Raw genomic sequence first — 16,686 nt, forward strand, 5'->3', positions numbered from 1 at the left:
ACTGTCAAGACATTTAAATACAAAATAATTTAAACTCTGATGTATATTGTAAATATGTACAGTACCAGTCAAACATCTGGACACACCTTCCCATTCACATTAATGAGAAAACACTATATAAACTTAGTTTCATAGCTTACTGTTCATGTCTACATGTGATTTTTGAACTTCCATATTTTTAGATCATATTTATGAGCTATTCTATTTAATCTAATGTGTCATACTTGATATTTGCCATTTTTTTAGTTTATTGCTTTTCTAGTTTATTCTATATTATACTTTTTTCCTCATTCATAAAGGTAGTTGTTACTTAATGATCATTGATTTTATTCTTTATGGAGCAGTACATATTTTTGGGTATAATGGTCAATAGGCCTCATGTAAATGAAACTAGACTTTATTTTTTACCTCACCTGCAGAACACAGGAGGGTTTAGATCACTTGGCTGGAACACAACTATTTAATACATTTATCGTCATTACTAACAGTCTACAACAGACAGTTATAGAACTATGACTGCTACTAATGTTCATCATTCAGTAATACACTGATTATTTCCATGGTTCATCAATACATCTTTTTCTTTCTGTGTATAAAATGTCAGAAAATAGTAAAAGTGTCTGTTTGAACTTGTAAACACATTGAGTTTTCTGTCAACCAACTAATGGATGAAATGCTTAATTATTGCTGCATCATTTCTCTCCTACAGCTTTCTGTTTGACTTTGTATGTCTGTGACACAATTTTAACTATTTATTATTTGTTTATTTATTTATCTATAATAATATTATTATGACTTATTCATTCAGCTCATTGTGCTCCTGTAGTCTTTACTAGAGTGGCTTTAGGATTGTCTTCATGTGAAGTGATCAGAGCTTCACTTCCTGTCACAGTCACATGATCATCACATATTCTTTGCTATGTGTGTGTGTGTGTGTGTGTGTGTGTGTGTGTGTGTGTGTGTGTGTGTGTGTGTGTGTGTGTGTGTGTGTGTGTGTGTGTGTGTGCAGTCGTAACCAGCTGGGCTCTCTGCCGGCCTGTCTGTGTGGTTTACCTCTGAGAGTCCTCAACGCCAGCAACAACAAGCTGGTCAGCCTGCCAGAGACCATCGGACAGCTGCACAGCCTCATGGAGCTGGTAAGACTCTGTGTGTGTGTGTGTGTGTGTGTGTGTGTGTGTGTGTGTGTCTGTGTGTGTGTGTGTGTGTGTGTGACAGAGCATTACTCAGGAATGAGCAATAACATTCCTATTGTTGTGTTCTTCACATGTTAACCTGAGGCATGTATTCATCTGTGCTTCATGTATATATTGTGACTGTGTGTTTTGTGTGTGTGTGTGTGTGTGTGTATTATTAATAGTTTACTGAATTCCATCCCAAAACATTGAGATAAGTTTATATGAGTGCATGTGTGGTCCACAGCTGAGCTCACACTCCACACAGCTGATCACAGTCCTTCATCTAGCTGACATGTATGTCAGCTGACTGTACTATAAACATGTTTGCTTCTGCTTCCAAGATGAAAATGGTAGTTTTTCAATATAGCTTTCACCTAGATGAATGCATTATTGATATGTAAGACACAGAGAAGAATGAGCCTTAAAGGAGCAGTGTGTAGAATATAGCAGCAACCAACTGAATAGGTGGAGAGGTAGGTAGCTTTATTTATATCTTTATTCATCCTCCAAGGGACAAATTCAAAATTGATGCACCAGTAGCAGTGTAATGGAGAATAATATACAAAACAATCTCTATGTAAATAGAAAATTATATAAATCTACAATATACATAAATCCCTGACACTAAAATCAACACTGCCAATTAGTTGTATATACTTATGTACATTACATTTTATTTATTTTATTTCATTTGCTATTGCTATTTTATTATGTATAGTTTGTTCTTTATATTCTTATACTATATGTTGTTATTGTCACTGTGTGAAATGCTGCTGCTGCTGTAATTTCTCAGCTTGGGATGAATAAAGTCTATCTATCTATCTATACTATATACAAGTGTGCAAAGTTCCTGGGATTAAACAGGAAGGACAGTCTCTCCAGCTCTGGTTATTGTAGATACAAAGGCTCATTCTAAGGCAGAGGTGTCACACTCATTTTAGTTCAAGGGCCACACACACACCAATTAAATGTCAAGTAAAACCCTACAAATAATAAATAATATATGATGAGTGCAGTTTCAACTAAATTAAGTCTCAGTTTTTTACACATTATTTTACACAGAAGCTGCTGATTGATGTTTAATATGTGAATGGTTTAAATATGATATGACCACAATATGTATTCATTGGTTCTTCAGACAATTGTATTCTGCTCAGAGTGGAAAAAACGTATGAAGCAGCAGAAAAGTTAGAATAATTCTGACATCCCTATTCTAAGGTTTAAAAAAAACAAAAAACCTTGTATTTTCATTTAAAACATTCATGAATATTATATTTCACTTCTGCCAAAATATAGTGTAAATGTGACACACTGCTCCTAGACGTGGCTCATATTAAGCATGTTATCTTGTTTTCATGATGCTCAGCACCACAAACTATAATAAAACATACAATCAAATCAAATAGAATTCTACCAACATACACTTTATGAGTGATGACCTGTGAACAGTTGAAGTAAGTCAGCAGTGAGGAGACAGATGAATGAAGTGTTGTATTAAGAGAAGAGAACATATTACTTTATTACATGATGGGGACATTTAGAATATTGCTTCAGCAAGGTGGACAGTAAAATGTGTCAATCAAAAGAACAATAAATAATAAGTAAGTACAAAAGCAATAAAAAGCAATAGTAGATAGTAAATAGTAAATAGATAGATACTAAATAATAGTTGCATTATGTACAGAAGTAATATTGATGCTAAATGATAATATACCTGAGTTGAGATTGTTATTTATGGAGTTAGATTTGTTTCATAATGTTGTGTGTGTGCAGATCGACAATCTGTGTGTAAATGTGTAATCTGTAAATATAAACACCTTCCACAAATACAAGAAAAAGATTTGTATACTCACAAACATATTTTGCAAATATAAAACAGATCTGCAAATACACAAACAAATTCCACAAATATAAAAAATACATTAAATTAATTTACAAATAAATGAAAAGCATTTGTGAATATCTTCCTAACATTTACAACTTTCAAACAGGCATTTGTGGATCTCAGTTCTACGCTTGTGGATTTGCTTTTTACACACACAGAGTTTTGAAACAAACTTTCCGCCGGTTCGAACGAAAATCCACTCGTATCACTCGGCCATTTTCGGATAGCAAGTGATCGCCTACTGGTGATGTCATTTCCGCATATCAAAGTAAGAGCACGCAGTCTTTCTATGAGCTTTTTTAAATGTTTATCAGCGATAAGTGACATGCATTCATGGTTTCATGTTAATGTCATACAGTGATTATTAGTGTGTGTTTATTTGTTCTATGTATATTATCTAGCACACACTTTCATATACATTTCTGTTTGAGTATGAAAGGCACCAGGATGCTTGTGGGCAACGTTCAGACAATTTTTATCGTTAAACAATAATAAAAAATAAATAAAGAAATAAACAGAGCTATTCATAAAACAGAATGAATACAAATGCAAAATATATTATTATTATTTTTTTTTATTAAAGTTTAACGATAAAAATTGTCTTTTAAATGCTGTGCTGAAAATGTCTAAATCTTAAACCCCGTAATTTTCTACTGATTACACTAGTATTGAAAGGTTGTGAAGAGATGTCTGGATGTCAGTCACCAGCATCTTCTACAGGGACCCTCTTTACAGGTTGGATTGTTATGACTTCTGGTCTATTTACAATGGATCTTAATCATATTTGCAATGTATAAAATCCTGCACCCTGTTCATTCTCCCAGCCCGCAACATGAATGCTTACACATAGACATTAGAACTACATTAGTAAGAGTACACTACTAATAAGATGTGAAGTGCGTTGTGACTTTTACCCATCTGAAAGAATAAATGAAACATATAAAGGATGAGTTGGCTGATAACTGCTTACTGAAGAAGCAGCCAAGCCACTTCTTTAGAGAGCTGAACTTTGCCCACAAGCATCCTGGTGCCTTTCATACTCAAACAGAAATGTATATGAAAGTGTGTGCTAGATAATATACATAGAACAAATAAACACACACTAATAATCACTGTATGACATTAACATGAAACCATGAATGCACGTCACTTATCGCTGATAAACATTTAAAAAAGCTCATAGAAAGACTGCGTGCTCTTACTTTGATATGCGGAAATGACATCACCAGTAGGCGATCACTTGCTATCCGAAAATGGCCGAGTGATACGAGTGGATTTTCGTTCGAACCGGCGGAAAGTTTGTTTCAAAACTCTGTGTGTGTAAAAAGCAAATCCACAAGCGTAGAACTGAGATCCACAAATGCCTGTTTGAAAGTTGTAAATGTTAGGAAGATATTCACAAATGCTTTTCATTTATTTGTAAATTAATTTAATGTATTTTTTATATTTGTGGAATTTGTTTGTGTATTTGCAGATCTGTTTTATATTTGCAAAATATTTTTGTGAGTATACAAATCTTTTTCTTGTATTTGTGGAAGGTGTTTATATTTACAGATTACACATTTACACACAGATTGTCGATCTGCACACACACAACATTATGAAACAAATCTAACTCCATAGTTATTGCACATGTTTAAAGTGAGAATATATAGTTGAACTGAAAGGAGAAATAGAACTAAAATAGACTCTGCTAAACATGAATCATCCAGTATTAGAAGTAAAGAAGTAGCTTTGGGTTAATAATGACAGGCCTCCTGAAGCTTTAACAGCTGTGATCACGAGCTGTGATGTTTTTCCCTCTGCAGGACATCAGCTGCAACGAGATCACAGCTCTTCCTCGTCACATCGGCAGACTCAAAGCTCTGCGAGAGTTAAACGTACGCCGAAACCTCCTCTGCGTCCTGCCAGAAGGTCAGTCCATCTCTAGCCCAACACATCCTTTCACTCATTTTAATATCTAAACATCTGGAGTGTGTTGTTGTGTGCCTGGCTGATTTCAGCACAGTCACACACACAGTCCTCTGCACGCACTACCACACCCATCCCAGTCCTCAAAAATATACCTTCCCCTCAGCACGACCTCCAGCCCCCAAAAAGTTCAGCAATAAGTGAGTGACACAGAGATCAGAGGTAACCACAACCCAGTCTGACTGGCTGGCTGCCTGCTGATTGGCTGAGGCTGTGGAGGAGCAGGGTTTTGACTGGAGGGCTGCCAGTTAAAATCACTGGACTGAGAAAAAAGTAGGTTGTGTGAGTTAATAAGGATGACTTTCTCTAGTTTCATTATGTGATACCAGTGAAACCAGTTAATAAAACAACTTTTACTCCTCTTAAAGTCAGTGTAAAGTAAGAATAAATATGTGTTCTGAGTTTGACATACCACAGAAAAGTGTGTTGTTAACCACCCTGCCAAATTTGAATGATTAAAAAAATCACCAAATATATGAAATTAGGCTTCAAAGTTGTGTAAAAATCAGCCTCTTTCTCTGCTCCCCGCCCCCTACCAAGTGTCACCTGTCAATCAAAGTCACCACCTCTACCAGAAACATGGACGCAACTTCTGAGAGCTTTCTGCTGCTAACTCTGCGGCTAGCTCGGCGGCTAACTCGGTGGCTAGCTCAGCTAACTGGCTAACTGTAGACTGTAGTAGTAGTAGTGTGTGCTGAATGTATTTATACTTCTACAGCAGCAGGGGCGGGTTTATGCTAATCACCGCCGCTGACCCGCCCACTAAATCCTGAACACAGAAATGTTGAAACACAGTTTGTGAAGCCTAGCTCCACAATTCAAATCTAAATGGTTGAAATGCTTTTTACACCTTTGTTAGAAATATATTTATGACTTATTTAATGTGTTTAGAAGAAAATGTCTGAATTCACTTTACACAGTCTTTAAATGTTTAATAGATTATGAGATACATGTTTTTTTGCTCTAGTAGTCCTTCAGTTATCATCATTATATTTGAAGCATCTGTTTGTTTAATGGCCTAAATGAGTTTTGACTGATGGAGGATGAAGGAAACACAGAGCTTTATTTTGGAGGGAAAACGTAAAAATAAGGGAAGGAAATGTGGAGGAGGATAACTGACACAAAGCAGCTTCTCTGAACTGTGGAACTCTCTTCCTCATTCCTTTCTCTCCTGCCATTCAAAGTTTTAAGAAAAAAAACTTTGTTCAGCTTTTAAACTTCCAGTGTGTAACCTTTAACTCTTGGTGTTTGACATGCATATTTTTACTCCCTAGCTTTTAACTGTGTCTAACTGTCACTATGTATTTTATCATCAGATTTTTTCAATGTATTTATTTATTTATTATTTTGTTTTGTATTTTCTGTGTTCTTCCTTTGTGTGAAGCACTTTGGATCAACCATGTTGTGTATAAAGTGCTATATAAATAAAGTTGAAATTGTCAGTCATCCAACACAGTGGTGGGTCTTAAAGGGGGTTTCCTGCCTCAGAATAATGACTGCACATGACAGGAAGTGCACAGTACAGACAGTGACAATAAACAAAAAGATACACATATTATACTTGAGTAAATGAAACCTCAGTTGACCCTCCTGTTGTCCTCAGGTCAAGGAAGGACAGGGGGAAGGGAGGAAGGAAAGGAGGATAGATGGAAGGAAGGAAGGAAAGGAGGAAGGAAGGAGGGAAGGAAAGGAAAGGAAAGGAGGGAGGGAGGGAGGAAGGAAAGGAGTAAGGAGGGAGGAAGGAAGGAAGTATGAAAGGAGGAGGGAGCAAAGAAAGAGGGGAGGAGGGGAAGAATGAAGGAAAAATTAAACAAAGAGGAAGGAAAGAAGGAACAGTCGAAAGAGATGGGGTCCATTTGACCCAGGAGGACAACAGGAGGGTTAACAAAACTACATAGAAAATAAGCTGAATTGTATTAGTAAGTCAGCATCATATTAGAAATATCAGATGTGTGCTGTTGTTCTGTGTGTTTACTGCAGCAGGAGTTAGATGGATGGATGGAATGAATGAAAAGCAGAAATGCAGAGGAGGGAGAATGAAAGTAAGAGCGTGTTTCCACAGTAAATCATGTGCTGAGTGTTTGATGGTTATTTATATGTGCTGTAGAACCTTTTTATTCCTCTCATTCACTCTACAGCCGCTCCCTGTCCTCGCTCCACCTCTTCTCTCTCTCTCTCTCTCTCTCTCTCTCTCTCTCTCTCTCTCTCTCTCTCTCTCTCTCTCTCTCTCTCTCTCTCTCTCTCTCTCTCTCTCTCTCTCTCTCTCTCTCTCTCTCTCTCTCTCTCAGCTCACTCAGCTCACTCAGCTCACTCGTGTGCTAACTCTCTCGCTCTCTTTTCTGGCTGCAGAATAAACACAGTTTGGGTCTGTGAGTCTTCATTTGATGCTCCAAAATCAAAAGAAGGTAGTAGAGGGGCTGAGGCAGGCACAAGTCCAGGGATTTTGTGGAGGTCTTGATCTTTCACACATGAAGCACAAAGCAGCAGATGATCTGTTTGTGTTTCTGTTCTCACCTACTGGAAACCTCAGATAGATTGAGGGGAGGAGTACAGGAGGCAGGACCTGATGCTGTCTTTGTCTTTGTCTTTTTAAGCTTAAAATGACTTTTTATTCTTTATTCTTTTTAGATTTTTTTTGTATGACTTTATTTTGAAGGTACAAAGTTTTCACGAACCAAGGTTTTCCTGTTTTAACAACAACTTGTGTTATCATGTTATAACAAGAAAAGCGTTTTTTTCCCCCTTTTTATACATTTTATTTATGAGTTTTGCTTTTCCACAACATGAGGAAGAAAATAGACAAAGCAAAAACCAAACACACTACGGGCTCATAGTAAAGATGTAAAAGCATGTCAACAAGTACAATAACTGAAACAGCCATGAGTGGATGAGCATCAGGAAGACAGAGAGGTTGAGGAAGACCAGGAAAGAAAACACAGCACATTACAATACAACACAATATATTCCTAATATGATCAATAAAGAGTCTGCAACCAATCACACGTGTAAAACATGAGCTGCTGGAAGTCAGTGACGTCATATTTAAAGTTCATATTTTGCTTGCTCAGCAGGACTTTTATTCTCTCTTCTTATCATTTTGGAGAAGTAGACCTCTTTGATAAGCAGATGGAGGAGTCAGGTCTGATCAGAATGATGAACAGCTACCAAACTGTTTTCAGGAACATTGATCCAAGCAGACTGATGGATGAGTAGTGATCTGGCTCAAGCAGCTCCATGCCACAGCGACACAGGCAGGCTTGGAGCGAGCGAGCAGACTGGACGGCAGCCTGATGATGGGAGGAGTTGTTGTTTTTGATTTAATATCTGTGCAGACTTGTGCAAACTTCGCCACCCCTCCCCACCCCCACCTCTGAGATAAGACCACCATGACTGTTTTAGTGTTGTTTTAAAGGTCGGCCAAGCTCGGGGTGGCAGGAGTCAAACTGTAGATCATATCTGAGGAGCTGATGGAACAATTTCCATCTGTGCCAGAAACATCACCATGGCAACAAGGATGCGTTGGTTACAACAGAGAATAAAACATACAATGATAAGAAAGAAAAGTAAGACAGAGCTGGATGCTTTTACTTACGTGACTCCAGTTTATTTCTTGGACTCTTATTTAACACAAAGCAGTTGCTGATGGATCACATGCCTAACTTAATACATCACTCATTTACATCCTTTAATAAACAGCTAACATGATTATTGTGAGCATTAGTTAATCCCTCTTTATCATTTACCTTCAAACACTCAGCTGGACAAATCTCAATGATCACAATATTTCTGACACTGAACAGAATGGTTGTTATGCAGGAAACATTGAAGAAGAAAACCTTAAAATTCCACTGCAGGACTTCCAGCTGAGAGGAGCTGATGTTTCAGAGAGCTGGCAGTGCTGCAGCGCTCCATTATTTCTCTAACAATCAGCAAAAACATGAAGAAAAGCTGCTTTCAATCAAACCGATGTGTTGTTGTTATGTAGCTGTGTGCTTGTGAGGACCGAGGGTCAGCCGGTCATTCAACTCAAATATTACAACACTGATAAACACTTTGGCTTCATACACACTGTTCTGTAATGATGCTCCATCTGACACCACCAGCAACTTACGCACTTAGTTTTGTCTCAGAGTGTCTCTCAGCTCTTTGGATGGACATGACATGACATCACCATGACGATCTAATAAACATTCTAAAACCTCCACAGTGCTCTCATGTCCTTATATTTAACATCTGTACACCTCTTTTTTATGAATGGTAACATGAAAAGTAATGAATGAATTCAGACTTTTTTGACATTATTTTTCCCTCTCAAGTGATCATCTTGATCACTAGCCGCTGAGTTAGCAGCAGAGAAAGAGGCTGTTTTTTACACAACTTTGAAGCCTAATTTCATATATGTGGCGATTTTTTTAATCATTCAAATTTGGCAGGGTGGTTAACAACACACAAGTGTTTGATAACTATGTGTGAGGGTCCATTGCAAAAAAATGTGTGATTATGTATATATTCTGTACATATGATATTATTGGCCAATATATTAAAATCGGAATTAGTTTACTCCCTAATATCTGTATTGACATGATGATCATAATGATGGCTCTGTCAGTCTGTCCACACACACACACACACACACACATACATACACGGACAGCAGTTGATTTTATTTATAGAGTGCCTGAAACAAACAGGAATAATAATCACAATGACAGACACAGATTAAAGGAATAGTTCACAGAATCTTTTGAGTAGAGCAGCAACCAAGTATTAATTTCATTATCAGTTCATCAGCCAATTGTTTTATTACATAATCGGTTAATAATTTGGTTTATTAAGTGTAAAAATAGTGTCCACCATGTTATCTAAAGCCTTAAACATAAGACTTTAAACTTCCTTTGTTCAGCTTTTAAACTTCCAGTGTGTAACCTTTAGCTCTTGGTTTTTGACATGTAGCAGTGCAGTGCAGGCTAACACACATGACAGTTCAGTTTCTACACAAAATAGTCTCTCTTTTTTTTTTTTAAATGTACGGCTCAGTGACTCCAGTTGCACAATTGAAAGTATTTCCAGGTATTTGGTATGTGATGAGGGGTGGAGCTCCTCTCATCACAAACATCCAGACTACTTTCTCTGAATATAACAACAACAGCTGCAGTGTTCTGTGTGATCACAGACCTGTCAGCTGTGCCACACGATTACATGTGTGTATGTCCATGTGTGTTATAGTTAGTCCTGAGACACTGTGAGTCCACTGAGAAGAGAGAGTGGTTGAATGTTTAAACCTCAGCAGACAGAGATAACCTCATGTGTTTCTAACTGTTTTTTGTAATGTGTGTGTGTGTGTGTGTTTTGTGCCTGCAGACCTGGCCGATCTGCCTCTGGTGAAGTTCGACTTCTCCTGTAACAAAGTGTCGACCATCCCGGTGTGTTACAGGAAGATGAAACAGCTCCAGTCCCTCCAGTTAGAAAACAACCCACTGCAGAGCCCACCTGCACAGGTATCACAATGGATGGATGGATGGATGGATGGATGGATGGATGGATGCATGCATGGATGGATGGATGCATGGGTGGATGGATGGATGCATAGATGAATGGATGGATGGATGCATAGATGAGTGGATGGATGCATGGATGGATGGATAGATACTTTATTCATCCCAAAGGAAATGAATCAACATTATCGTTATAACCTTTTTTGTACAACACCACAGCTCCCCATACCTCCCACTCCCATTAATAAGACTAAGGCTGTCCTTATATTTCTATATGTGGTGCCGTGTGCATAAATGATTAAATGATAGTTGCATATGTCCAGAGGCATTCTATGTAGACTGTTAAAATGAGTATGAGGTCAGCATATGGTGCTGTTTGAATAATTCAATGAAGGATAGAGAAACAAAAATAAACCAATGGATTTATTTATGAAGACATTCAAAGTCCTTTATAGTCACATGTTCCCTTCATCGTCCACCCATCCAGCCATAAATGAGTCCTTTCTATTACTTGGTGAATGGATGGTGTTCAACTTCATTTAGCTGTATTAGGATCTGCAGTGTGTCTCTGATGTGTTGATGTGTATCAGATTTCAGACTCTAAAGAAGGTTTGTGAGCTCACACGTCAATACAAATGATCCAAACCTTGTTGCTGAGTGTCTTGATTAAATCACAGTAATGAATGAGTGTTAAGTAGGAAATTTTAAGCAATGACCACAGAAACATTGTCCATGTGGGATAAAGTGTCATTGACCAAAATCACATTGATTCAGTCACATTTCATACAGTCAGTTCTATTTTTAGAAGTGTGGCTCTGAGTCTTTGCTAAATAATGTTAGTAGAGTCAAATCATTCATTAGAGAATCAATTAATGTGAATATCAGCAGCTTTGTAATGACTGCTAGCTGTTAACCCTTACATACTGTTCATATTCTGACTCATAATTAGTCTGTACACCAATTCACATTCATCAATTCTCCATCAGTCAAAAAAGACATTTACAATCACTATTTTATTATCCAGGAGAATATTTTATAGAATAAGATGATAAACACAGGTCAAACTTGTACATTTGCATATATACGTGTGTGTATATATATATATATATATATATATATATATATATATATATATATATATATATATATATATATATATATATATATATATATATATATATATATATATATATATATATATATGCATCTATATATATATATACATATACATATACACAGTAGTAACCACTTCAAAGTTCCCCTCCAAGCTGAAAGCCAGCTGAATGGCAGCCGACCCCCTCCCCTCCTTCTCCGGGGCGTGTCTATCTTTTCCTGTAAACCCACCTATTCATTGTAATACAGGGTATGACCAGGAGATAGCGCTTCTGTCACAAACTAGCCCACATTCCGATTATGAATTTTTACTGACCGGTCATCCAAAATTCATTAAATCAAATCAAAAAATTAAATAACCTACTGACTACTGATTATTTTGTTACAATACTTTTCATATTTTAATTTTAGGCTCAGATTAATAATACGAAATGGCAAAAACGGGCCACAGGACTGTATTTGATTTTAGGCAATTATACAGCACATTTGTGCCAGCCAACCCTGGTCTATTCAGTGCATGCTTTAAACCAGGTAAACCCAGCCACCAGCATTATCATTGCTCTATGTTTTGTTTGGGCTTAATGGGCCATTTGGTTCCATTGTCACACAAATCATCCACAGAGATTCAGATTCAGAATAGTGTTCATGGATGTGGGAACTATTTTCTGAGAGGGGTCACTGTGAGCTTTCATAATAGTCAAATATCTCCTGCGTCATGGTGCTGCAGCAGGTTTTCAGCCTGCACAAGGCTGAGAAAGAGCGCTCAGATGCTGCGACAGATATGGGCCAGACAGAGTTTAATGAGCATTAATTATATGAAAAAGATAAATATAAATCAGACAAATTGAGTTTAAATTCAGATTCGTTATTATTATTACAGTAACTAACTAGTTAATTAACTATTGGTTTAAAACTGAAAACTCAGCCACACATAGGTGCTGGACAGAGTGGGGGCACCACACACATCTACAACTACACAACTCACTGACTTAGAAAAGATGTTAAACTGAAAACTCAACCACACATACAGTAGCATGCTGGATATAGTGGGGGCACAGACAGTGTCTTGATCTTGATTTTCGGTGGGGGAGGTGTCCAGCTCGAAAGGGATGGTTGCAGTGTTGTCCCATTGTCTTTCAAAGCGAATTCCCCCCGTCCCCCGCTGGCCCGCACTCACATTACCTCAAAACCCAAGTGTAGTCAAGCACTGTTGCCTCCGACACAAATGTTGCGCAAAAACATAACGCGTGCTGTGCCGGTAACACACAACACAGCCGATCAATTAACACAACGCACTATGATTAAAAAGTGCAAGCATGTTCTTCTGAGTCATGGCTGAGTCATGCAGTAGCCTGCTACAGATACTTGTGTAAAAAAGAGCATTGATTCAACTCTTTACTCCAGTGATCGTTCACGCTCGCAGCCTCTCCAGCGAAGCAGCTATAGAACAGACTTAGTTTAACTGAATGACTTAGAAGTCGCCAAATGACTTACTTTAACAAATTTCGTTTATATAATGCAGATTTGTAAAATTTTTTTTCCTCTTTTTCCTGTTATTTTATCACAAAAAACAGCCCTGGGCCCGCTAAGAGCACAGGAAAACAACAACATAGAACAGCAAACAATGTCTCTGTAACACAAAGAAAATGAGAAAAAATATACAGTGATAGGGAGAATAAAATGTAATTGAAAGTGACACATACACTACAAAACATCAAAATAATATGAAGTGCAAATTAGCAGAAAAATATTGAAATATGAAATATAGATGTCCGACATTGGAATGTTACAAGTTACCAGTCATAATACAAAAACAAAAATAAAATAAATAACACCGGGGGGAGAGGGGGCAGTCAGTCTGAGGGCAAGGATTTTAAGGAGTTGAAGTATTCCATGAAATTTTTCCATTTCTGAAAAAACTTAGCAGAACTACCTTTCATTGAGAGCCTTATCTTTTCCAGACTAAGGAAGGACATAGTATCTCTGAGCCAGAGGGAGATAGAAGGGGGTTTAGGAGATTTCCAAGACAGTAGAATACGGCGCCTGGCTAAAAGAGATGTAAAGGCTAACACATCCGACTGTGAATGGTTGATATGAGGAAAATCAATAGATAGCCCAAATATTGCAACAAAGGGACAGGCAGTAATTTTTCCCCCCAAAACCTTTGACATGATTACAGAATAATCGCTCCAAAATTTCTCTAACCTGGGGCAGAGAAAAAACATAAAAATTACAATCTGAGGTATGGCATTTGTCACATTGGTCTGCAACGTGTGGATAGATTTCAGATAATCGAGATTTCGATAAGTGAGCTCGGTGCAGCACTTTGAATTGTATAAGCTCCAGCCTAGCGCTAGGTGTGCTTGACCGTGCAGTATGAATGGCATGTTCCCATAGCTCATCTGTTAAATTCAGGTCAAGCTCCCGTTCCCAAGATGTTCGAGCCTTAATAGCAGAATAGTCATCAAAGGCCATTAGATGCGTATATATCTTAGATATGAGAGACTTCTGAGTAGGTTTCAAAGTCAGAAGATCATCCCAGGGCTGGTTAGCAGGAAGGGAAGGGTAGCACGGAAATAGAGCAGAGGCGCAATGTCTGACCTGGAAATAACGGGTGGGAAGCAGGTAAATCAAAATCAGAGGAGAGATCTGAAAAGGAGGAAAAGACACCGTCTTTATAAAGATCCTTTAAGTGTTTAATATCATGACTCTCCCAAATCTTGAAAGTGGTGTCAAGAAATGAAGGGGGAAATAAATGATTATCAGTTATGGGTGTGAGGGTGGATGGCAGCACGAATTTAAAATGGCGCCTAAATTAAAACCAAACTTTAAGGGTGGAAAGCACCACAGGGTTAGTAGTAAAATTGGAAGAATTCACTGGTAGTGAGGAGGAGAGTAGAGCCCTTGGGGAAGATGAGGAAAATGACTTAGCCTCCAACCTACACCATGGTAATTCAGGAGATTGCAGCCACTAGGAGAGTTTGTGAATATTCACTGACCAATAGTACAACAAAAAATTAGGTAGTGCAAGGCCACCACTGAATTTAAACCTTTGCAGTTGCGAATACCTAATCCTGGGTGACTTCCCACACCACAAAAAGGTAGTGATAACCTGGTCTAATGACTTAAAAAATTTTTTAGGTAAGAACAGAGGAATACATTGAAACAAAAAAAGAAATTTAAGAAATTTAGGTAAAACAGTCATTTTCACTGCATTAATGCGACCTATTAATGACAATGGTAAAGAGCTCCACCTCTCCAAATCCGCCTTAACCTGATTCATCAGTGGGGGGAAATTAAGTGTGTAAAGAGATGTCAGTGTACGGGACACATTGATACCCAGATACTTAAACCCTGATGGACTAAGTCTAAACGGAATATCAGATTGATTAAGTAATAAAGCGGGAGAATTTATGGGAAAACATTCACTTTTAAGAATATTTGCTTTATAGCCGGAGAAGGAGCTGAAAGTTTTAAGCAGAGATAGAATAGCAGCGGTACTGGACCTTGGGTTGGAGACATATAGAAGCAGATCATCTGCGTAAAGAGACAATTTGAGTTCAGTACCAGCTCGGGAGATTCCATGAAAAAGAGGGAGCGATTTTAAGGCAACAGACAGCGGTTCGATAGCTATCGCAAAAAGTAAAGGGGAAAGGGGGCATCCCTGTCTGGTGCCACGTGATAGTGTAAAATAGGTTGATCGGGTATCGTTGGTGTGAATGCTAGCTTGGGGGGAACTATAGAGTATCCAAGATATGAAATTGTTGCCAAATCCAAATTTACGAAGTGCGGCAAAAAGATAGTTCCACTCAACACGATCAAATGCCTTCTCAGCGTCGATTGAGATAACCACTTCTGGGACTGGAGAAGGGCTCATGGAGAGAATCACATTCAGAAGTGTTCGAACATTATAAAAGAGGTGTCGTCCTTTAATAAAACCATTTTGTTCCTCTGATATAATTGTAGGAAGAACCTTTTCGAGACGAGTAGCAATAGCTTTAGCCAATATTTTAACATCGACGTTCAGTAATGACAGAGGTCTATATGAAGTACACAATTCAGGGTCCTTGCCCTTTAAAAGAAGGGCAATGGACGCCTGAGTTAGAGTTGGTGGGAGTGAACCACGTTCAAGGGACTCATTAAACATTGAAATAAGAAGAGGGGCAAGTTTATCCAAAAATTTCTTATAGAATTCAACACCGAACCCGTTGGGGCCAGGGGCTTTAAAGCTTTGCATGGCTTTAATAGCGGCTGTGATTTCCTGCAAGGTAAGAGGGGCGTCAAGCACGTTAACAACCCCTGGATCAACAGTGGGGACATTGAGATTTTCAAAGAAAGATGTCATTACTGTGGTCTCAACTGGAGATTCAGATTCATAGAGAGAAGAGTAAAAGGTCTTGAAAATTGTGTTAATCTCAGATGGATCGGAAGTGAGTGAGCCAGTGGGATCTCTAATTTTGGGAATCAATCGAGATGCAGCTTGTCTTTTTAACTGATGTGCCAATAATCTGCTTGGTCTATCACCGTGTTCATAGTAGTTGCTGCGTGAACGAAGTAAAAGGCACTCTGCATCCGTTGTTGTTGGGAGGTCCAATTCTGATTGTAAGTCAAGTCGTTGCTTCAGTAGGCTTGGGGATGGGTTGACCGAATTTTGTCGGTCTAGATCCAGAATTTTAGATGTAAGTTCCTGCAATCTTGCCTTTCGGATCTTGTTAGAATGTGCTGAGTAAGAGATAATATGCCCCCGTAAATATGCTTTGAGCGATTCCCATAATAACAACAAACTGGTAGAGTCAGTTTTATTTAAAGCAACGAAATCCTCAATTGTAGAAGACATAAAAACATTGAATGCATCATCAGTTAACAGCAGAGGGTTAAACCTCCACGGCACCGAAAAACAGGGTTTATCCACAAATTTTATATTTAAACTTAGGGGGGCATGGTCGGAAATAATAATTGAGTGGTATTCGGAAGAAGTCACCTTGGAAACGAGAGAGCTGTCAACAAAAAAATAATCAATCCGAGAATAAGATTGATGTACATGTGA

The 16,686-nt window shown here is 38.1% G+C and overlaps 1 protein-coding gene across 1 annotated transcript in view; it reads left to right on the top strand.

Annotated features, from left to right (window-relative positions):
• Positions 1-16,686, top strand: part of lrch1 (leucine-rich repeats and calponin homology (CH) domain containing 1) — a 117,821-nt gene that overhangs the window by 47,582 nt on the left and 53,553 nt on the right. Inside the window, exons 3-5 of the mRNA XM_053328457.1 lie at positions 1,010-1,136; positions 4,869-4,974; positions 10,393-10,529. Coding sequence (XP_053184432.1) covers positions 1,010-1,136; positions 4,869-4,974; positions 10,393-10,529 — 370 coding nt within the window. The remainder of the gene's footprint in view (positions 1-1,009; positions 1,137-4,868; positions 4,975-10,392; positions 10,530-16,686) is intronic.

This window comes from Scomber japonicus, chromosome 11 (genome assembly GCF_027409825.1).
Source record: "Scomber japonicus isolate fScoJap1 chromosome 11, fScoJap1.pri, whole genome shotgun sequence".
In the NCBI taxonomy this organism is placed as follows: Eukaryota; Metazoa; Chordata; class Actinopteri; order Scombriformes; family Scombridae; genus Scomber; species Scomber japonicus.